The sequence below is a fragment of the Brachionichthys hirsutus genome, unplaced genomic scaffold (assembly GCF_040956055.1).
Source record: "Brachionichthys hirsutus isolate HB-005 unplaced genomic scaffold, CSIRO-AGI_Bhir_v1 contig_1394, whole genome shotgun sequence".
NCBI classification, from domain to species: Eukaryota; Metazoa; Chordata; class Actinopteri; order Lophiiformes; family Brachionichthyidae; genus Brachionichthys; species Brachionichthys hirsutus.
In genome coordinates this window covers 188353-210792 of record NW_027180379.1, presented here as the reverse complement: position 1 = coordinate 210792, position 22440 = coordinate 188353, and the positions used below count along the sequence as shown (strand labels likewise).

General features: G+C 41.4%; 4 protein-coding genes across 4 annotated transcripts; all 4 read right to left on the bottom strand.

Moving 5' to 3' along the window:
* Positions 1 to 2399: 2399 nt before the first annotated feature.
* LOC137914318 (UDP-glucuronosyltransferase-like) lies at positions 2400 to 7994 on the bottom strand. The gene is made up of 5 exons (XM_068757923.1): positions 7123 to 7994; positions 6005 to 6136; positions 5720 to 5807; positions 4665 to 4884; positions 2400 to 3376 (listed from the first exon to the last, which is right to left on the bottom strand). The coding sequence occupies exons 1-5, from the start codon at positions 7981 to 7983 to the stop codon at positions 3094 to 3096; spliced, it is 1584 nt and encodes a 527-aa protein (XP_068614024.1). The 5' UTR covers positions 7984 to 7994; the 3' UTR covers positions 2400 to 3093.
* An 850-nt stretch (positions 7995 to 8844) lies between these two features.
* LOC137914317 (UDP-glucuronosyltransferase-like) lies at positions 8845 to 12928 on the bottom strand. Its single transcript, XM_068757922.1, has 5 exons — positions 12023 to 12928; positions 11179 to 11310; positions 10894 to 10981; positions 10539 to 10758; positions 8845 to 9299 (listed from the first exon to the last, which is right to left on the bottom strand). Exons 1-5 carry the CDS (start codon positions 12875 to 12877, stop codon positions 9017 to 9019), a joined length of 1578 nt encoding a protein of 525 aa, XP_068614023.1. The 5' UTR covers positions 12878 to 12928; the 3' UTR covers positions 8845 to 9016.
* An 865-nt stretch (positions 12929 to 13793) lies between these two features.
* Positions 13794 to 17768, bottom strand: LOC137914321 (UDP-glucuronosyltransferase-like). The gene is made up of 5 exons (XM_068757925.1): positions 16908 to 17768; positions 16070 to 16201; positions 15785 to 15872; positions 15430 to 15649; positions 13794 to 14237 (listed from the first exon to the last, which is right to left on the bottom strand). The coding sequence occupies exons 1-5, from the start codon at positions 17766 to 17768 to the stop codon at positions 13955 to 13957; spliced, it is 1584 nt and encodes a 527-aa protein (XP_068614026.1). The 3' UTR covers positions 13794 to 13954.
* A 702-nt stretch (positions 17769 to 18470) lies between these two features.
* LOC137914322 (UDP-glucuronosyltransferase-like) lies at positions 18471 to 21709 on the bottom strand. The gene is made up of 5 exons (XM_068757926.1): positions 20839 to 21709; positions 20182 to 20313; positions 19811 to 19898; positions 19466 to 19685; positions 18471 to 19134 (listed from the first exon to the last, which is right to left on the bottom strand). Exons 1-5 carry the CDS (start codon positions 21697 to 21699, stop codon positions 18852 to 18854), a joined length of 1584 nt encoding a protein of 527 aa, XP_068614027.1. The 5' UTR covers positions 21700 to 21709; the 3' UTR covers positions 18471 to 18851.
* Between the last annotated feature and the right edge of the window lie 731 nt (positions 21710 to 22440).

Below are 22440 nucleotides of genomic sequence, written 5' to 3'. Positions count from 1 at the left end.
CCCAAAGTGAGACGCGGCAGAACATTGCTGCAGTATGTTAAATTATCTGTAGGCCTTCAGCCCCAATATGAAAATCCCTTTTCCATCTCTCAATCCCAGGTTGAACCCTTTAACCAAACATTAAAGCAAATGAATTGACTTTATTGCCGTTTAGAGGAAGTGAACCAGGCCAGAAACTTTGATTCTCATCATACTGACATAGCGACACGTTTTCACAGATCTTACAGGCACGAACGAGATGGTCAAGGTTGAAGGTAGAGTCGCTGCAATTCTGCATGAAATGCTTGTGTGCGTGTGTCCATAGCCTCACCTGTCACACATACACACAAGGGCATGCATTGGCACAGTGCAGCTCTTTAGGGATTAATTACTGCCCTCTTGCATCTTCATCATCTCAGTGCACTCCACCGCCGAACGGACTCGCTCTAATCCTGATAGTCGTGATGCAGAAGCGCCTCCTCTCGTCACAGTCGTATCTCCTGCAACAGACGGCCAAACACACAAAGGCCTTCATCTCATAAAGGACGTTACGTGTTGAATTTTCAGGACTTACCGATACACCTGAGACCAGCATACACACACATGACCACACACACACTTCATCCAGAATGTAAAGACGTTTGTTCATGAACGCGAAAACCTGCCTGCTACATTTTAAAGTAGCTGCAACAGATACAAAATGTTTTTGTTTTCGTTTTCCTTTTAAGACCTCTTGAATTCCCTTCTGTTACGTAATCACGTGTACTTTTCATTGGCACTGACGCATTCCATTCTCTGCTAATTGCTTTGTCTCCTTCTAGCCAGCAGGGTGTTAGCACAGGTTCAATATGCAAAGCAGAGCAGACTCGCCGGCTTTTGCTGAGCTATATCTAAGAGTCATCCTATTTCCTGGAGCAGTGAAGGTTTTTCATTGCATAGGCGATTAATGCAAAGTGTATTCTATTCGTTATCATTATGCCTTATGAAAGTGACAATTAAAAAGTGCTAACAGATGTGGGGGAGGCCAGAACCATCTCACAAGCAGCACATATATTCATATTAGTCAGTAAGAATTTGGTGAAATCAACTTAGTGTTTTTTAACTCTTTCAGAAGAAACTACTAAATTTACTGCCTAAATGAGGGAACACTGTACAGGTGGTCTTTAGGCGTTAAAATAAATTCTATTTGGTTTTCATTCAGTAGCAACCATATCAAATCTCGAAGCATGTGAATATTTAAGAGAGGATATGTTTTACATTTGCTTTCATCACATCTGAGCTGGTGACGTCAGGGCACAGGCCTGGTGGCAAATCTCCACCAATCCACCCAGACCGGTGAGCATGCTTAAGCAATCATGACCTGGCATAAGGTCCATGTACGTAATCAATTATTCATTTGGGAGGTTGGGGAAGATGGGCCCATCTGCTGAGGGGAGCAGTCCTGGCTGAGTTATTGAGCTCTCTGCTGTCTGCTGTTTCATAATGATCCAAGTATGTATTGCTCTGCAGCGGGCCTCAGTCACAGTCAATCAATATCAAATCACTGCGTTTTGAAATGTAAACCAATACGTCAATTGATGAAATAACAGCAGACTCTTCACTTTGATTCTGCTGATTGAACTTTTTCCCAACAGGCAACATTCCCGGGTACTTCTTTGAATAAATGTTTTGTCCCGCTTGCGCATATTACCGGTACTCACACGACATCTGCCTGACAGCCTTTTCAGAGCGAGTGGGAGTCATCTTGAACTTGGCGATATCAGAATGTGTTTTATAGACATGTAGCAGAATGTTCACTTAAAGCCCATCTGTGATTGGCTCTGTGTTGATTTCTAATGAATGAAGATAATAAAATAATTACACATGTTGATAAAAAAAAGAGGTGGTGTTAGTGGAGCTACACTACACTCTAGAGGTTAGAGGCAGCGCCATGCTGGTGCTGGGACTGCATATACTTTTATGTTCGTACTATACATATCGGCTGCTTCGGCCTCTGGCCTTCTCTGGAATGAGATCTGACTCATTCTGCTCGCTGGGAGAAATAAACTGGACATTTTAGCTGCATGCTGTATGTCACACTGTTATGTCAGATTTTTCAGTCTGGAGAACCTGGTAAAGTGGCATCTTCATTGCATGAAGGAAACCAAAAGTCAAAGGCATGCATACCATTTACCATTTTATTGAACTACTGTCACAGAGGCATGCTTTCATTGAAGCATATAAACATCCTGCCACTTGCTGGAAATCTAAGTGGAAGTCACTTCTGGAGGAGAAACACGATCGGCTGTTAAACACCTTCTGGACAATAGATAAAAAAAATAAAATTATACTCTGCTGTCATCTTGTGGTAAAAAGGACAAAACACTGAACAACGCAGCTGATGGAACTGAAATCTGAAAAATGCATCAAGTTTCCTCTTCAAACATGTTTTCTGTGATTTAATTTATTGTAAATCTGCAGGACAGGCAGCTCAAAGAGCTTTCCACTCAGGTGCTTCAGAACATCCTCATACTGTTTAGGTCTGTTGCTTCACCAGGGTTGGAGCTGCATAAGAGTTTGATGCAAGCCAAAACTATTGACTTATAAAAACATGAATTTTGTTTTTACAATTTGACATTCTATGTGAAGAATGTTGGTTTTACTTGCAGAAGTTGGAAGTCCAGCGATAATGTCTGGAGCAGGTGTGAACCGTGCACAAATTGTAAAAAAACACTGTTTAGTACTCTAACCTGTTCTTTTACTGTGGAGTCGTTACAATCACAGAGAATTACAGTTGTTTGTGTGCTTTTTAATACTGTTAAGGCACAGACTATGATTTTAAGGTGTGGCACAGTTACATCAGTATGTCGTCATCACAAAAAGGAACAAAAACAAGTTGTGCATACATCGACCTGCAAATACCTGAAGGAAAAGAAAAGGCTTGTCACATGTATTTGTCTGTGAATGTTTCATGCACATGAGAAACACTAAAAAAATAATATTTGGTTTTATTTTCAGTAAGGACACTGAGATTTAAATATGTTGATATTTTTCACTGATATTTTATTCTTCTCTTTCCTTTTTTTGGGACACAAAAATGTGTTCTGTATTCTGATGAATATTTCTCAATGATCACTACGCTCTCTTTTTCTTTACAGCCTTCTTTCTGAAACACTTCCCTGTCCAGAACAAACAGCATTTGAGTGTCAACCACAGAACAGTCAGGAGAATGACGACCATGAAGCCGATGACATCCAGGGAATGGTACTGAATCCAGTTTAACTCATGAGCAGCGACTCTCAGGTGCGCCGCTCCTTTGTGCCTCATGACAAACTCAGTCCAGAAAACAGCCAGGTCCAAAGGCTCCACGGGACGGTCCAGGTGGATCCGAGACAGCTCCACCATCTTCTCTTTGTAACTGGGGAGTACAAATATTTTGACTCTATATTTTGTATATTTTGATACTCATGGCATTGTACATTTTTCATAATATGAAATATTCATATCAGTGTAAAAGTAGATTAAACTGCATAGGAAGAGGTACCCTGTGTTTTAGCAGCATCATTAGCATGCTGTTAGCCCTTCAAAGTACAAGATATTAACAACCAGTAGAGAATGATTTGGTAATACAAATAAATGTCCACTATGCAGTTCATATAGATACAGCAACTCTGACACAATAAATAATAAATGCATTTACTTTTCCAACCCTAATCCTTTAAATTAAATAATTGGCTGCATGGCTTTTATTGTCAGTTACACAGTCAAATTCTATTGTTCAGAACCTTTCACAAATGTGTCTCCAATGGTAAAAGCGCCATCTGCTGGCTGTTTTCCAGAAGTGTCAAAAAGAACTGAACACAAATGTTTTACAGTGTTTATAGAGCTGACCACAATGTCATTTTTATTTTGCTAGAAATTGCTTTTGTGTTTGGTCCAGAAACATTCTCACAGTTAAAATAACAGATAAAATGAGGCCCTATGAGGGACTTGATTACACCATCCTATAAGACTAGCATGGGTAAATCCTCTTTTTACAATACTGCCATCCAAGGGTGGAACTGTTTGACTCCTGCCCTCAAAACATGCACCTCGATGGCCTCCTTCAAAACAGCCCTGAAAATTCACCTTTCAGGGGGGCCCAAACAGAGATAGTCACCACGACTCTCTCCAGATCAATTCCCCCCCCTTTTTTTGTCCACCTACTCTGTACATTCATTCAAATTACGTGTCATTTTAATTTATTGTTATTTTGCATCAATGGAGTTTATTTTTATTGGTATTGTTACATGTCGATGAATTATGTACTAAGGATTTTCAACGGAAACAAGACAGCAAGGGCTTTTTTGAAATGCTCCTCTTAGATAGGGTGTTTGACTGTACTTGTACTGTAATACATACTATTGTTTGACTGTACTTGTACTGCTCTAACATTCTATCTAATAAATATATTCATCATCATCATTATGACATCATTATGACAAATAAAACAGCCTCATACAAGCTGTAGGTTTCACTTTTTGTAACTTTCTTGGGTTTTATAAAATTATCTAGCACCATATTGTGTGTTAAGTTTAGACACAAGAACATTTATTTGACATAATGCAAAATGTCAATAAGTGCTATAAAAAACAGGGAATTATGTAGCTAATGAAATATGAATAGTAGAAAGAAAGAAAACAGGAAATACATGATTTATGTCTTACCTTTTCTCATGGATGACTTTTTTTAGTGCATCTAACAGCGCTTCAGTCGTCACAGTAAAAATATCAAGTTTCTCTGCAACACCACGGGCCACCATGCGATGCACGTTGTCCACCTGGTCCCCAAACAGTGGGAACATCAACATGGGTACAGCGTTACAGATACTCTCGTAGATGCCGTGGTTCCCTCCGTGAGTGATGAAGACTTTAGCTTTGGGATGAGCTGAGAAACACAACAGACACAAACCATTGCTGGTGAATTTTTATCAGAATATACTTTGATGGGTTTGAATGGTAAAGTTAATACAGATGATGATGATGAATAGCACCTCATGCATTTGTCTGGATAAAAGCTTTCTGCTTCCTGGGCACCACCATCACCCGGGACCTCAAGTGGGAGCTGACCATCAAGACGGCTCAGCAGAGGATGTACTTCCTGCGGCAGCTGAGGAAACTCAAGCTGCCAACCCAGATGTTGGTGCAGTTCTACACCTCCATCGTGGAGTCCGTCCTGACCTCCTCCATCACCGTGTGGTACGCTGGCGCCACCACCAGGGACAGACACAGAGTGCAGCGCATTGTACGTGCTGCGGAGAAGGTGATCGGCTGCAAGCTGCCATCGCTCCAGGACCTGTATGTCTCCAGGACTCGGAGGCGTGCAGGTCGGATCACAGCCGACCCGTCCCACCCTGGACATGGACTCTTTGACCCTCTCCCCTCAGGCAGGTCCATCCGGACCAGAACCTCCCGCCACAAGAACAGCTTCTTTCCCTCAGCCGTAAGACTAATGAACACTTAATAATTCTGTCCCGGACTCCTGAATACAACCTGCACTGTTCCATTTGCACTGCGTGGTGACGCCAGTTTACTGCTGCTAGTACACATCTGTGTAACCACTCCGGCTGCTGCTGATGTGTCTGTACTTGTATGATCTTTGTATTTTGTCATTAATGTTAGATGTAGCACGACTTCACCGAGAAACGTTCCTAGTCTGTGAACCCTCACTGACAATGGCAATAAACCACTTCTGATTCTGATTCTGATTCTGATAAACTTACCGAGCAGGTCCTTCTGAGGTAACCATTTCATAAGTTTCACATTCTTGGGTGGAGCTTCAGGTGGGACTCCAGTGTATCTCCACACAACCTGAAACACAAACCGCTTCATTTTCCCTATCTGACAGGTAATGTATTCATTCATGAAATAAAGGTTTGACATGTTTACAGTCGGATAAGGTAGAGAACAAAGTCCTCTGCTTCAACATGATAAACTCATACAGTACATGCAGAGCTTGAAAACCTCTAGCCAATGATTGCCATGCAGTCTGTTAAGATTGTTGTTACCCTCTGAGGAATTTGCTGAAAGGCATCAAAGAACTGTTTCGCCGTCTTCTCAGGCATGTCGGGCACCATTGAGCCCAGAGTAAAGACGATGAAGCCGTCATCTCCCGATCCATCGACAAACTTCTCCAAATCCTGTAGAGAAAAAGACAAAAAGATATTTAAGAAATAAAGCGTGACACGTCAAGTGATTTATAATCCTGATCGAACTTTAAACCAAATAGCTCTAGTCATATCTATATTGCTCTGATAGTGATGTGTAATGTGTAACATATTATAGATTTTATAGTAGAACCATTATAAAAACAAACTGTCACAGCCATAAAGCATGGATACTCAAAATTACATCGTGTTAGAAAGATGAGATATTCACTTTTACAGATAATAAAACCAGGTCACTTGAATGCAGCGACGAGAATATTGAGGAGAGCAAACAACCGCTCCACTAGGGGTTTAGCTCAACACAAGAGAGACAACTCCTCAGGACAAGACTCAGCAGTCCACCTGCACCAGAAAGAGACAGGACACTCCTATGGGGACAGTAACGTCCAGGTTTTATCAGAGAAGACAGATGGTTTGAGAGAGGAGTTAAAAAAGGCATTTTTGTAAAACTGGAGAAACCATCCCTGAACAGAGGAGGAGGTTTAAGACGCCATCTATCAGCAGCATACGTGTGTTTACCTCCATCCCCAGAACCGGCAACCAGCCACACCTGACTGCAGCTCAACATAACAGCCCACAAGGTGGTGGTGGGCGGGGCAACAGACCTTCACCTTATGGATGCTGATGACGACTGAGGATTCTTATTGTCTTGGTGGTTTCGGTCCTTTCTTTGTTTTCAGATCCAACAGGAGTATACGTATCTGGACTCTCTACCAGTCAGTTAGAACTGATGTATTCTACTAAACTTGAACAAGTCCAGTTGATTCTTTGTTTGAGATTTTTAATTGATTTACCCCGACCTGGATTACCTGATTGATACAAACATTGTAGGTCTCGACGATAAGATGACAAATTCACATAGGGTCATTACCGTGAATATAAAACTCCTGTTGAGGGCTTCTTTCCTGGCATGCAGTGTACGGCATGTTTTATACTTTGTACTTTCTTTGAATACTCACCGCTGGTAGAGGAGCTTTCTTTGCACAGTTGATTCCCCCGATGAAAGCCGTGTTTGGCATGACTGGTTTGGGCCACTGAAAAGTAAAGTCATATCTAAGCAGCCAGAAAGCACCATGGCTGAGAAGCTCCTGGTATGTTGTGATGTCTCCTAAATACCTCCTGACCAAATCATCATAAAAGAAATACCATTTCCTGCACATGTAGGAATCCACAGTAGTCATAACCATGTTTTTGACTCTCTGTGGGAAGTTCATCACATCTGTATTTCCAGAACGGAATGCAGGAACGTATGAAGGAGGAGATGGGCACTGGGTAGCTTTTGAACCCAACGCACATGGAAGCATATAGTGGATATAAACTGCTGGAATAGAAAACATAGCAGCCAGAACCGGGCCACAGGGAAGGAATGCGTCTGTAAGCATAACATCGAAGCCCTCCCTCCTCAGTCGACTCATCACGGGCTGGTTGTTTAGCAAACTCTCACAACCTTTAATCTGCAGAGTGGTATAGTTAACCAAACGCTCCACATCAATAAGCATGTCTGTCATTGCTGGCGGTTTGAGGAACACTCCATCTGTGAATACTTTCATAGTTTCATCCAGTTCAGCTTCAGTGAACGGCACTTGGTAGATCTCAGTCCTGTAGCCTTCGGAGCCTTTCATCAACATGCTGGTTTCAGGCAACAGCGCCAAAACATCATGTCCTCTGTGGCTGAGCTCTTCAACCAGGATCTTTATGCTGAGCCAGTTGCTCCCATCCATAGGCAGAACCAGCACTTTTCCACCCTGAACGGGCCCCAGGCTGAAACAACACAGCCAGGCCACCAGCCCCAGCGTAGGAAACAACACCCTCCCCTTCATGCCTCCTCTCTGTGCTGGGTTGCTGAAAAAAAAAGCCAGTGGCGGCTGCTGTTCCGCTGCGCCTTTATATCTAGCATGTGTTTATATTTGGAGTAAGTTAAGATCACATGTGTGGGCGGGGTTTCATAACACCACCAGAAAGGGGGTGGATACAGAAAGAGAGAGAGAGAGAGAGAGATCCTATTCAGAGTTACCTCCCTTGATCAGTCACGTTTAACAATACTTGACATCATGTCACACAACTGACTGGTGTATTCATCTAAAAGAACCTCAAACAGCTACAGTGTAGATTTATTGTGTTTAGGTGAGAGTGTTGAATTATGAGACTATTCTAACTCCCCGGACCTGAAATAACTTGAAACACTTTTTCAGTAAGGCCAGCTCCGTTTCCGTGGAGCTCAGAGAGCTTTCCTGTCACGTGCTTCAGAACATCCTCATACTGTTTAGGTCTGTTTCTTCACCAGGGTTGGAGCTGCATAAGATTTTGCTGCAAGCTGAAACTATTGGCATGTTAAAACATGACTTTTTTTGTTTTTTTCAATTTGACCTATCTGAAGAATGTTGGTTTTACCTGCAGAAGTTGGAAGTCCAGCGATAATGTCTGGAGCAGGTGTGAACCATGCACAAACTGTAAAAACCGCTGTTTAGTACTCTAACCTGTTCTTTTACTGTGGAGTCGTTACAATCACAGAGAATTACAGTTGTTAGTCTGTGCCTTAACAGTATTAAAAAGCACACAATCATTTTAAGGTGTGGCACAGTTTCATCAGTATGTCGTCATCACAAAAAGGAACAAAAACAAGTTGTGCATGCATTGACCTGCAAATACCTGAAGGAAAAGAAAAGGCTTTTCACAAGAAACACTTTGAAAAAAAATAATATTTGGTTTTATTTTCATTCAGACAGTGAGTAAAGACACTGAGATTCAAATATGTTGATATTTTTCACTGATATTTTTTTATTCTTCTCTTTCCTTTTTTCGGGACACGCAAAAAATGTGTTCTGTATTCTGATGAATATTGCTCTATGATCACTACGCTCTCTTTTTCTTTGCAGCCTTCTTTCTGAAACACTTCCCTGTGCAGAACAAACAGCATTTGAGTGTCAACCACAGAACAGTCAGGAGAATGACGACCATAAAGCCGATGACATCCAGGGAATGGTACTGAATCCAGTTTAACTCATGAGCAGCGACTCTCAGGTGCGCTGCTCCTTTGTGCCTCATGACAAACTCAGTCCAGAAAACAGCCAGGTCCAAAGGCTCCACGGGACGGTCCAGGTGGATCCGAGACAGCTCCACCATCTTCTCTTTGTAACTGGGGTGTACAAATATTTTGACAAATTAAGAGATGAAGAACTGATCAAACTACTTTAGTAAAACTGTGATATTCATGGCATTGTAAATCTTTCATAATATGAAATATTCACATCAGTGTAAAAATAGATTAAACTGCACAGGAAGAGGTACACTGTGTTTTAGCAGCAGCATTGGCATACTGTTAGCCCTTCAAAGTACAAGATATTAACAACCAGATGATAATGATTTGGTAATACTGTCACACCTTGAGGCGGGCCGGTGTCATTCCTCAACTAACTCTCCCTGTCTTCACCTCCCGGTGCTCCTGCAATCAGCTCATTCCCGTCATCATCTGCACCACATCAGCAATCAGCCCGGACCCTACATATACTCTGCTCACACACCACACCCTTGCCAGATTGTCAGTGACGTTACTACTTTCCAGCACTTCGAACTGACCTCCCGTGTTTCGACCCTGCCTGCTTCCCGGACTCTGCCTCTTCGCCTGCCGCCTCGGATCTGTCTGCCTGACCGTCCTAACCGACAATAAAATCTGTTTTTGTAGTTCCACTTGACTGCCTCACAATTGGGTTCTTACCTGCCTTAGGCCGTGACAAATACAAGTAAATGTCCACAATGCAGTTCGTATAGATACAGCAACTCTTACACAATAAATAATAAATATATTTAAAAAAAAAATAATTTTCTAACCCTAATCCTATAAATTAAATAATTGGCAATACACATAACATACATTATATGGCTTTTATTGTGAGTTACACAGTCAAATTCTATTGTGCAGAACCTTTGAGAAATGTGTCTACGGTAAGAGTGCCATCTGCTGGCTGTTTTCCCAAAGTGTCAAAAAGAACTGAACACAAATGTTTTACAGTGTTTGTAGAGCTGACCACAATGTAATTTTTATTTTTAGCTAGAAATTGCTTTTGTGTTTGGTCCAGAAACATTCTCACAGTCGAAACAACAGATAAAATGAGGCCCTATGAGGGACTTGATATGTGAATAAGTACTGAAAATAAAACATAACCTCATACAAGCTGTAGGTTTCACTTTTTGTAACTTTCTTGGGTTTTATAAAATTATCTAGCACCCATATTGTGTGATAGGTTTAGACACAAGAACATTTATTTGACATAATGCAAAATGTCAATAAGTGCTATAAAAAACAGGGAATTATGTAGCTAATGAAATATGAATAGTAGAAAGAAAGAAAACAAGAAATACATGATTTATGTCTTACCTTTTCTCATGGATGACTTTTTTTAATGCATCTAACAGCGCTTCAGTCGTCACAGTAAAAATATCAAGTTTCTCTGCAACACCACGGGCCACCATGCGATGCACGTTGTCCACCTGGTCCCCAAACAGTGGGAACATCAACATGGGTACAGCGTTACAGATACTCTCGTAGATGCCGTGGCTCCCTCCGTGAGTGATGAAGACTTTAGCTTTGGGATGAGCTGAGAAACACAACAGACACAAACCATTGCTGGTGAATTTTCTTATCGGAATATACTTTGATGGGTTTGAATGGTAAAGTTAATACAGATGATGATGATGAAGACCACCTCATGCATTTGTCTGGATAAACTTACCGAGCAGGTCCTTCTGAGGTAACCATTTCATAAGTTTCACATTCTTGGGTGGAGCTTCAGGTGGGACTCCAGTGTATCTCCACACAACCTGAAACACAAACCGCTTCATTTTCCCTATCTGACAGGTAATGTGTTCATTAATGAAATAAAGGTTTGACATGTTTGCAGTCGGATAAGGTAGAGAACAAAGTCCTCTGCTTCAACATGATAAACTCATACGGTACATGCAGAGCTTGAAAACCTCTAGCCAATGATTGCCATGCAGTCTGTTAAGATTGTTGTTACCCTCTGAGGAATTTGCTGAAAGGCATCAAAGAACTGTTTCGCCGTCTTCTCAGGCATGTCGGGCACCATTGAGCCCAGAGTAAAGACGATGAAGCCGTCATCTCCCGATCCATCGACAAACTTCTCCAAATCCTGTAGAGAAAAAGACAAAAAGATATTTAAGAAATAAAGTGTGACACGTCAAGTGATTTATAATCCTGATCAAAGTTTACACCAAATAGCTCTCGTCATATCTATATTGGTCTAATTGTGATGTGTAATGTGTAACAGATTATAGATTTTATAGTAGAACCATTATCACTTGTATATATATTTAAAATAAGATGTTACAGACAAAAAGCATGGATACTCAAAATTATATCGTATTAGGAGGATGAGATATTCACTTTTACAGATAATAAAACCAGGTCACTTGAATGCAGCGACAAGAATATTGAGGAGACCAAACAAGCGCTCCATAAGCGTATAGCTCAACACAGAAGAGACAACTCCTCAGGACAAGACTCAGCAACAACCCCTCACCTTATGGATGCTAATGACTCCTGAGGATTCTTATTGTCTTGGTGGTTTCGGTCCTTTCTTTGTTTTCTGATCCAACAGGAGTATACGTATCTGGACTCTCTACCAATCAGTTAGAACTGATGTATTCTACTAAACTTGAACAAGTCCAGTTGATTCTTCGTTTTAGATTTTTAATTGATTTACCCCGACCCGGATGACTGAGAACCGACACAGACAGGTTGTTTGCTTGTTTGCTTAGAAACGAGTGGACAATGTCCAGACATTTTTCCTGGCATGCAGTGTACGGCATGTTTTATACTTTGTACTTTCTTTGAATACTCACCGCTGGTAGAGGAGCTTTCTTTGCACAGTTGATTCCCCCGATGAAAGCCGTGTTTGGCATGACTGGTTTGGGCCACTGAAAAGTAAAGTCATATCTAAGCAGCCAGAAAGCACCATGGCTGAGAAGCTCCTGGTATGTTGTGATGTCTCCTAAATACCTCTTGACCAAATCATCATAAAGGAAATACCATTTCCTGCACATGTAGGAATCCACAGTAGTCATAACCATGTTTTTGACTCTCTGTGGGAAGTTCATCACATCTGTATTTCCAGAAAGGAATGCAGGAACGTATGAAGGAGGAGATGGGCACTGGTTAGCTTTTGAACCCAAGTCACATGGAAGCATATAGTGGATATAAACTGCTGGAATAGAAAACATAGCAGCCAGAACTGGGCCACAGGGAAGGAATGCGTCTGTAAGCACAACATCGAAGCCCTCCCTCCTCAGTCGACTCATCACGGGCTGGTTGTTCAGCAAACTCTCACAACCTTTCACCTGCATTGAAGTATAGTTAACCAAACGCTCCACATCAATAAGCATGTCTGTCATTGCTGGCGGCTTAAGGAACACTCCATCTGTGAATCCTTTCATAGTTTCATCCAGTTCAGCTTCAGTGAACGGCACTTGGTAGATCTCAGTCCTGTAGCCTTCGGAGCCTTTCATCAACATGCTGGTTTCCGGCAACAGCGCCAAAACATCATGTCCTTTGTGGCTGAGCTCTTCAACCAGGATCTTTATGCTGAGCCAGTTGCTCCCGTCCAAAGGCAGAACCAGCACTTTTCCACCCTGAACGGGCCCCAGGCTGAGACAACACAGCCAGGCCACCAGCGTAGGAAACAACACCCTCCCCTTCATGCCTCCTCTCTGTGCTGGGTTGCTGAAAAAAAAAGCCAGTGGCGGCTCCTGTTCCGCTGCGCCTTTATATCTAGCATTTGTTCATATTTGGAGGAAGTTAAGATCACATGTGTGGGCGTGGTTTCATAACACCACCAGAAAGGGGGTGGAGGACAGAGAGAGAGAGAGAGAGAGAGAGAGAGAGAGAGAGAAGCAGTCCAATGGGACACCGGTAGACTTCCTATTCAGAGTTACCTCCCTTGATCAGTCACGTTTAACAATACTTGACATCATGTCACACAACTGACTGGTGTATTCATCTAAAAGAACCTCAAACAGCTACAGTGTAGATTTATTGTGTTTAGGCGAGAGTGTTGAATTATGAGACTATTCTAACTTCCCGGACCTGAAATAACTTGAAACACTTTTTCAGTAAGGCCAGCTCCGTTTCCGTGGAGCTCAGAGAGCTTTCCTGTCACGTGCTTCAGAACATCCTCATACTGTTTAGGTCTGTTTCTTCACCAGGGTTGGAGCTGCATAAGATTTTGCTGCAAGCTGAAACTATTGGCATGTTAAAACATGACTTTCTTTTGTTTTTTTCAACTTGACCTTCTATCTGAAGAATGTTGGTTTTACCTGCAGAAGTTGGAAGTCCAGCGATAATGTCTGGAGCAGGTGTGAACCGTGCACAAACTGTAAAAACCGCTGTTTAGTACTCTAACCTGTTCTTTTACTGTGGAGTCGTTACAATCACAGAGAATTACAGTTGTTTGTGTGCTTTTTAATACTGTTAAGGCACAGATGATCATTTTAAGGTGTGGCACAGTTTCATCAGTATGTCGTCATCACAAAAAGGAACAAAAACAAGTTGTGCATGCATTGACCTGCAAACACCTGAAGGAAAAGAAAAGGCTTGTCACAAGAAAAACTTTGAAAAAAAATAATATTTGGTTTTATTTTCATTCAGACAGTGAGTAAAGACACTGAGATTCAAATATGTTGATATTTTTCACTGATATTTTTTTATTCTTCTCTTTCCTTTTTTCGGGACACGCAAAAAATGTGTTCTATATTCTGATGAATATTGCTCTATGATCACTACGCTCTCTTTTTCTTTACAGCCTTCTTTCTGAAACACTTCCCTGTGCAGAACAAACAGCATTTGAGTGTCAGCCACAGAACAGTCAGGAGAATGATGAACATGAAGCCAATGACATCCAGGGAATGGTACTGAATCCAGTTTAACTCATGAGCAGCGACTCTCAGATGCGCTGCTCCTTTGTGCCTCATGACAAACTCAGTCCAGAAAACAGCCAGGTCCAAAGGCTCCACGGGACGGTCCAGGTGGATCCGAGACAGCTCCACCATCTTCTCTTTGTAACTGGGGAGTACAAATATTTTGACAAATTAAGAGATGAAGAACTGATGAGACTACTTAGTAAAACTGTGATACTCATGGCATTGTAAATCTTTCAGAATATGAAATATTCACATCAGTGTAAAAATAGATTAAACTGCACAGGAAGAGGTACACTGTGTTTTAGCAGCAGCATTGGCATACTGTTAGCCCTTCAAAGTGCAAGATATTAACAACCAGATAATAATGATTTTAGTAATACTGTCACACCTTGAGGCGGGCCGGTGTCATTCCTCAACTAACTCTCCCTGTCTTCACCTCCCGGTGCTCCTGCAATCAGCTCATTCCCGTCATCATCTGCACCACAACAGCAATCAGCCCGGACCCTACATATACTCTGCTCACACACCACACCCCTGCCAGATTGTCAGTGACGTTACTACTTTCCAGCACTTCAAACTGACCTCCCGTGTTTCGACCCTGCCTGCTTCCCGGACTCTGCCTCTTCGCCTGCCACCTCGGATCTGTCTGCCTGACCGTCCTAACCGACAATAAAAGCTGTTTTTGTAGTTCCACTCGACTGCCTCGCAATTGGGTTCTTACCTGCCTTAGGCCGTGACAAATACAAGTAAATAATAAATATATTTAAAAAAATAATAATTTTCTAACCCTAATCCTATAAATTAAATAATTGGCAATACACATAACATACATTATATGGCTTTTATTGTGAGTTACACAGTCAAATTCTATTGTGCAGAACCTTTGAGAAATGTGTCTACGGTAAGAGTGCCATCTGCTGGCTGTTTTCCCAAAGTGTCAAAAAGAACTGAACACAAATGTTTTACAGTGTTTGTAGAGCTGACCACAATGTAATTTTTATTTTTAGCTAGAAATTGCTTTTGTGTTTGGTCCAGAAACATTCTCACAGTCGAAACAACAGATAAAATGAGGCCCTATGAGGGACTTGATATGTGAATAAGTACTGAAAATAAAACATAACCTCATACAAGCTGTAGGTTTCACTTTTTGTAACATTCTTGGGTTTTATAAAATTATCTAGCACCCATATTGTGTGTTAAGTTTAGACACAAGAACATTTATTTGACATAATGCAAAATGTCAATAAGTGCTATAAAAAACAGGGAATTATGTAGCTAATGAAATATGAATAGTAGAAAGAAAGAAAACAGGAAATACATGATTTATGTCTTACCTTTTCTCATGGATGACTTTTTTTAGTGCATCTAACAGCGCTTCAGTCGTCACAGTAAAAATATCAAGTTTCTCTGCAACACCACGGGTCACCATGCGATGCACGTTGTCCACCTGGTCCCCAAACAGTGGGAACATCAACATGGGTACAGCGTTACAGATACTCTCGTAGATGCCGTGGCTCCCTCCGTGAGTGATGAAGACTTTAGCTTTGGGATGAGCTGAGAAACACAACAGACACAAACCAATGCTGGTGAATTTTCTTATCGGAATATACTTTGATGGGTTTGAATGGTAAAGTTAATACAGATGATGATGATGAATAGCACCTCATGCATTTGTCTGGATAAACTTACCGAGCAGGTCCTTCTGAGGTAACCATTTCATAAGTTTCACATTCTTGGGTGGAGCTTCAGGTGGGACTCCAGTGTATCTCCACACAACCTGAAACACAAACCGCTTCATTTTCCCTATCTGACAGGTAATGTGTTCATTAATGAAATAAAGGTTTGACATGTTTGCAGTCGGATAAGGTAGAGAACAAAGTCCTCTGCTTCAACATGATAAACTCATACAGTACATGCAGAGCTTGAAAACCTCTAGCCAATGACTGCCATGCAGTCTGTTAAGATTGTTGTTACCCTCTGAGGAATTTGCTGAAAGGCATCAAAGAACTGTTTCGCCGTCTTCTCAGGCATGTCGGGCACCATTGAGCCCAGAGTAAAGACGATGAAGCCGTCATCTCCCGATCCATCGACAAACTTCTCCAAATCCTGTAGAGAAAAAGACAAAAAGATATTTAAGAAATAAAGTGTGACACGTCAAGTGATTTATAATCCTGATCAAAGTTTACACCAAATAGCTCTCGTCATATCTATATTGGTCTAATTGTGATGTGTAATGTGTAACAGATTATAGATTTTATAGTAGAACCATTATCACTTGTATATATATTTAAAATAAGATGTTACAGACAAAAAGCATGGATACTCAAAATTATATCGTATTAGGAGGATGAGATATTCACTTTTACAGATAATAAAACCAGGTCACTTGAATGCAGCGATGAGAATATTGAGGAGACCAAACAAGCGCTCCATAAGCGTATAGCTCAACACAGAAGAGACAACTCCTCAGGACAAGACTCAGCAACAACCCCTCACCTTATGGATGCTAATGACTCCTGAGGATTCTTATTGTCATGGTGGTTTCGGTCCTTTCTTTGTTTTCTGATCCAACAGGATTATCTGGACTCTCTACCAGTCAGTTAGAACTGATGTATTCTACTAAACTTGAACAAGTCCAGTTGATTCTTCGTTTTAGATTTTTAATTGATTTACCCCGACCCGGATGACTGAGAACCGACACAGACAGGTTGTTTGCTTGTTTGCTTAGAAACGAGTGGACAATGTCCAGACATTTTTCCTGGCATGCAGTGTACGGCATGTTTTATACTTTGTACTTTCTTTGAATACTCACCGCTGGTAGAGGAGCTTTCTTTGCACAGTTGATTCCCCCGATGAAAGCCGTGTTTGGCATGACTGGTTTGGGCCACTGAAAAGTAAAGTCATATCTAAGCAGCCAGAAAGCACCATGGCTGAGAAGCTCCTGGTATGTTGTGATGTCTCCTAAATACCTCTTGACCAAATCATCATAAAGGAAATACCATTTCCTGCACATGTAGGAATCCACAGTAGTCATAACCATGTTTTTGACTCTCTGTGGGAAGTTCATCACATCTGTATTTCCAGAAAGGAATGCAGGAACGTATGAAGGAGGAGATGGGCACTGGTTAGCTTTTGAACCCAAGTCACATGGAAGCATATAGTGGATATAAACTGCTGGAATAGAAAACATAGCAGCCAGAACTGGGCCACAGGGAAGGAATGCGTCTGTAAGGACAACATCGAAGCCCTCCCTCCTCAGTCGACTCATCACGGGCTGGTTGTTCAGCAAACTCTCACAACCTTTAATCTGCAGAGTGGTATAGTTAACCAAACGCTCCACATTGATAAACATGTCTGTCATTGCTGGCGGCTTAAGGAACAATCCATCCGTCAATCCTTTCATAGTTTCATCCAGTTCAGCTTCAGTGAACGGAACTTGGTAGATCTCAGTCCTGTAGCCTTCGGAGCCTTTCATCAACATGCTGGTTTCCGGCAACAGCGCCAAAACATCATGTCCTCTGTGGCTGAGCTCTTCAACCAGGATCTTTATGCTGAGCCAGTTGCTCCCGTCCAAAGGCAGAACCAGCACTTTTCCACCCTGAACGGGCCCCAGGCTGAGACAACACAGCCAGGCCACCAGCCCCAGCGTAGGAAACAACACCCTCCCCTTCATGCCTCCTCTCTGTGCTGGGTTGCTGAAAAAAAAAGCCAGTGGCGGCTCCTGTTCCGCTGCGCCTTTATATCTAGCATTTGTTTATATTTGGAGGAAGTTAAGATCACGTGTGTGGGCGGGGTTTCATAACACCACCAGAAAGGGGGTGGATACAGAAAGAGAGAGAGAGAGAGAGAGAGAGAGAGAGAGAGAGAGAGATCCTATTCAGAGTTACCTCCCTTGATCAGTCACGTTTAACAATACTTGACATCATGTCACACAATTGACTGGTGTATTCATCTAAAAGAACCTCAAACAGCTACAGTGTAGATTTATTGTGTTTAGGCGAGAGTGTTGAATTATGAGACTATTCTAACTTCCCGGACCTGAAATAACTTGAAACACTTTTTCAGTAAGGCCAGCTCCGTTTCCGTGGAGCTCAGAGAGCTTTCCTGTCACATGCTTCAGAACATCCTCATACTGTTTAGGTCTGTTTCTTCACCAGGGTTGGAGCTGCATAAGATTTTGCTGCAAGCTGAAACTATTGCCATGTAAAAACATGACTTTTTTTGTTTTTTTCAATTTGACCTTCTATCTGAAGAATGTTGGTTTTACCTGCAGAAGTTGGAAGTTCAGCGATAATGTCTGGAGCAGGTGTGAACCGTGCACAAACTGTAAAAACCGCTGTTTAGTACTCTAACCTGTTCTTTTACTGTGGAGTCGTTACAATCACAGAGAATTAGAGAATTACAGTTGTTAGTCTGTGCCTTAACAGTATTAAAAAGCACACAATCATTTTAAGGTGTGGCACAGTTTCATCAGTATGTCGTCATCACAAAAAGGAACAAAAACAAGTTGTGCATGCATCGACCTGCAAATACCTCAAGGAAAAGAAAAGGCTTTTCACATGTATTTGTCTGTGAATGTTTCAGGCACATGAGAAACACTTTGAAAATATATATATATTTGGTTTTATTTTCTTTCAGACAGTGAGTATGACATTTAAATATGTTGATATTTTTCACTGAGATTTTATTCTTCTCTTTACTTTTTTTGGGACACAAAAATGTGTTCTATATTCTGATGAATATTGCTCTATGATCACTACGCTCTCTTTTTCTTTACAGCCTTCTTTCTGAAACACTTCCCTGTGCAGAACAAACAGCATTTGAGTGTCAGCCACAGAACAGTCAGGAGAATGACAACCATAAAGCCGATGACATCCAGGGAATAGTACTGAATCCAGTTTAACTCATGAGCAGCGACTCTCAGGTGCGCTGCTCCTTTGTGCCTCATGACAAACTCAGTCCAGAAAACAGCCAGGTCCAAAGGCTCCACGGGACGGTCCAGGTGGATCCGAGACAGCTCCACCATCTTCTCTTTGTAACTGGGGAGTACAAATATCGAGATGAAGAACTTAATATATCCCCATAAACAACACTGTTGAAACTTTGATACTGCCCAAAGATTTATAAAATAAAATATGAATTACTTACATGAGTTTAAAGGATTGGGTAAACTGCACAAACACTTTGCAGCTACAGTAACATATACAAATGTTTTCAATAATACTGATTAGATTTTAGTTCAAGTTGAATTCTGGTGGAGTGATGTGGATGTTACATATATGTTCTGTGATTTGATTGCTCATATGCAAATGCCAAAAAGCTATTTCAGCTTGTATCGCTAAGGCATTTTATGATTTTTTTCCATGTTACCTTTGGTCATAGATGATTTTGTTTAATGAAGCCAAAAGTCTTTCAGTCGTCACATCATAAATGCTGAGTTTCTCTGCAACGCCACGGGACACCATGCGTTGTGTGTTATGAGTCTGGTCCCCAAACAGTGGGAACATCAACATGGGTACAGCGTTACAGATACTCTCGTAGATTCCGTGGTTCCCTCCGTGAGTGATGAAGACTTTAGCTTTGGGATGAGCTGAGAAACACAACAGACACAAACCATTGCTGGTGAATTTCTTTATCGGAATATACTTTGATGGGTTTGAAAGGTAAAGTTAATAAAGATGATAGCACCTCATACATTTGTCTGAATAAACTTACCGAGCAGGTCCTTCTGAGGTAACCATTTCATAAGTTTCACATTCTTGGGTGGATCTTCAGGTGGGACTCCAGTGTATCTCCACACAACCTGAAACACAAACCGCTTCATTTTTTACTTTGCAATGTATTCGTGCAATAAACTGAAGGTCTGGCATGTTTGCAGCAAGATAAGGTGGGGATCAAAGTCCCTTACGAGGACACACCATTAAAACAATTTAGACCAGGGACTGCAGATTGTTCAATCCAGGAACTCATACTGATACCCTAATGAAGGTTTGGCGTGTTTGCAGTCAGATAAGGTAGAGAACAAAGTCCTCTGCTTTCAACATAAACTCATACAGTACATGTAGAGCTTGAAAACTTGTTGTTACCCTCTGAGGAATTTGCTGAAATGCATCAAAGAACTGTTTCGCCATCTTCTCAGGCATGTCGGGCACCATTGAGCCCAGAGTAAAGACGATGAAGCCGTCATCTCCCGATCCATCGACAAACTTCTCCAAATCCTGCAGGCAGGTTGTAAAAAACAATACAAAACATTACAGAAGAATTATGTAATAAATGTTTTTTCTTACAGAGTCTTTGTCTTTAGGGTGCGCTATCATCCTCTCACTCTCATCTGGAAATTGTCATTATGGTCAAATTATTTTCAAGTATAATGATGAAGGGAATTAATTCGATCCAAATTGTTTTAAATACAGCTTATTGCTGTTCAGTTATTTTGTTTTAGTCTCAATGAGCTTCTCGCTGCAGAAGGAGCTGCAGAAGGAGGCACCACTTCTGTTGGAGTCTGTGATTCAACAAATGAATTGGAAGAGGCAGCTGCACAGATGGGAGGTATGGGTGTAAAGGTAAAGCGATCACATTTCCACTTACAGAACTGTTGAGAGAAAACCAATCTTCAGAGATATTTTTCTGATTTTCAGTATCACGTTTTCAAATCACAATTTTATGGGTTTTAAGACAAATCACGCGCATGTGATTGACATTTCACACATGTTTAGTTTGACATGCTTTCTTTGAATACTCACCGCTGGCAGAGGAGCTTTCTTTGCACAGTTCATTCCCCCGATGAAAGCCGTGTTTGGCATGACTGGTTTGGCCCACTCAAAAGCAAAGTCATATTTAATCAGCCAGAAAGCACCATGGCTGAGAAGCTCCTGGTATGTTGTGATGTCTCCTGAATACCTCCTGACCAAATCATCAAAATGGAAATAGAGCACTCTGCACGTGTAGGACTCCACAATAGCCATAACCATGTTTCTGAGTCTCTGTAAGAAATTCATGACATTTGTATCATCAGAGTAGAACACAGGAACGTAGGAAGGAGGAGAGGGACATTGGTTGACTTTTAAATCTAGGTTACATGGAAGTTCATTTAGGAAATAAATCGCTGGGATGGAAAAGATATGAGCCAAAAGTGAACCACAGGGAAGGAAGGGGTCTGTAAGCACAACATCAAAGCCCTCTCCCTTCAGTCGACTCATCACAGGCTGGTTGTTCAGCAAACTCTCACAACCTTTAATCTGCAGAGTGGTATAGTTAACCAAACTCTCCACATCGATAAACATGTCTGTCATTGCTGGCGCCTTAAGGAATAATCCATCCGTGAAAACTTTTAGATTTTTATCCATTTCAGCTTCAGTGAACGGCACTTGGTAGATCTCAGTCCTGTAGCCTTCGGAGCCTTTCATCAACATGCTGGTTTCAGGCAACAGCACCAAAACATCATGTCCTCTGTGGCTGAGCTCTTCAACCAGGATCTTCATGCTGAGCCAGTGGCTCCCGTCCATAGGCAGAACCAGCACCTTCGCACCCTGAACGGGCCGCAGGCTGAGACAACACAGCCAGGCCACCAGCCCCAGCGTAGGAAACAACACCCTCCCGTTCATGCCTCCTCTCTCCAGTCAAGCTGTGTTGTTGTGAGCAAGTGGTGAATGAGTACGTATTGCTCAAGGGATATTGTGTAACCACCGAAAGGGAGTGTGAAAAAAAAAAGTCCCAGTAATCAGAGTTTGTCTCCAGTTTGTCATGTGATTTAGTCTTTTCTTGGTTAATTTATCCATGTTCCAATTATTAGTTTCATTTACTACTTAGTGACATTATGCAACTTGTATCTATTTATGCGTAATTGTTAACTTTTGTTCATATGTCAAACGGTGTTGTTGAAGCATAAAGACAGTATTTTATTTCAGTGAAATATATATTAAGGCATAGCAATAGTAAAAAAATATTTTCTTTGTGTTATTTCTCTATTATCGTAATTGCGATTTTTTGGTTTAAATACAAAATGATTTCCTCCAGCAACAGATGATGAGTAAATAAATTGTCTTTGTTTGAGTCGGCTATTGAAAAAGAGGGACATCCATGCTTAATGAGTTACTGGATTAACTCTTTTGCTCTTTTTTTAAATCCTCTCTCATGACCCACACACGGGAGATGGTGTAAATCAGGGGTGTCAAACTAATTTTCTCCGAGGGCCACATCAGCATTATGGTTGCCCTCAAATAGCCAGTTGTAAATGTAACATCGTGTAAATGTAACTAAATGTAATGTAAATAAAATGTAACTATTCCTTAACATTCTGCTAAATAACTGTATTTACTACTACATACTTCATGAAATTATAAATA

What these genes read in the sequence shown, in the direction of transcription:
- LOC137914318 (XM_068757923.1), bottom strand. Translation starts at nt 7,983, where the DNA reads ATGAAGGGGAGGGTGTTGTTTCCTACGCTGGGGCTGGTGGCCTGGCTG. An exon ending in AGAAAGCTCCTCTACCAGCG is followed by an intron (nt 6,137 to 7,122) that starts GTGAGTATTCAA and finishes TTTTCTCTACAG; the next exon opens with GATTTGGAGAAGTTTGTCGA. An exon ending in ACCTCAGAAGGACCTGCTCG is followed by an intron (nt 4,885 to 5,719) that starts GTAAGTTTATCA and finishes TGTGTTTCTCAG; the next exon opens with CTCATCCCAAAGCTAAAGTC.
- LOC137914317 (XM_068757922.1), bottom strand. Translation starts at nt 12,877, where the DNA reads ATGAAGGGGAGGGTGTTGTTTCCTACGCTGGTGGCCTGGCTGTGTTGT. An exon ending in TTCAGCAAATTCCTCAGAGG is followed by an intron (nt 10,982 to 11,178) that starts GTAACAACAATC and finishes TTTGTGTTTCAG; the next exon opens with GTTGTGTGGAGATACACTGG. An exon ending in AAAGTCATCCATGAGAAAAG is followed by an intron (nt 9,300 to 10,538) that starts GTAAGACATAAA and finishes TGTACACCCCAG; the next exon opens with TTACAAAGAGAAGATGGTGG.
- LOC137914321 (XM_068757925.1), bottom strand. Translation starts at nt 17,768, where the DNA reads ATGAAGGGGAGGGTGTTGTTTCCTACGCTGGGGCTGGTGGCCTGGCTG. An exon ending in ACCTCAGAAGGACCTGCTCG is followed by an intron (nt 15,650 to 15,784) that starts GTAAGTTTATCC and finishes TGTGTTTCTCAG; the next exon opens with CTCATCCCAAAGCTAAAGTC. An exon ending in AAAGTCATCCATGAGAAAAG is followed by an intron (nt 14,238 to 15,429) that starts GTAAGACATAAA and finishes TGTACTCCCCAG; the next exon opens with TTACAAAGAGAAGATGGTGG.
- LOC137914322 (XM_068757926.1), bottom strand. Translation starts at nt 21,699, where the DNA reads ATGAACGGGAGGGTGTTGTTTCCTACGCTGGGGCTGGTGGCCTGGCTG. An exon ending in ACCTCAGAAGGACCTGCTCG is followed by an intron (nt 19,686 to 19,810) that starts GTAAGTTTATTC and finishes TGTGTTTCTCAG; the next exon opens with CTCATCCCAAAGCTAAAGTC. An exon ending in AAAATCATCTATGACCAAAG is followed by an intron (nt 19,135 to 19,465) that starts GTAACATGGAAA and finishes TGTACTCCCCAG; the next exon opens with TTACAAAGAGAAGATGGTGG.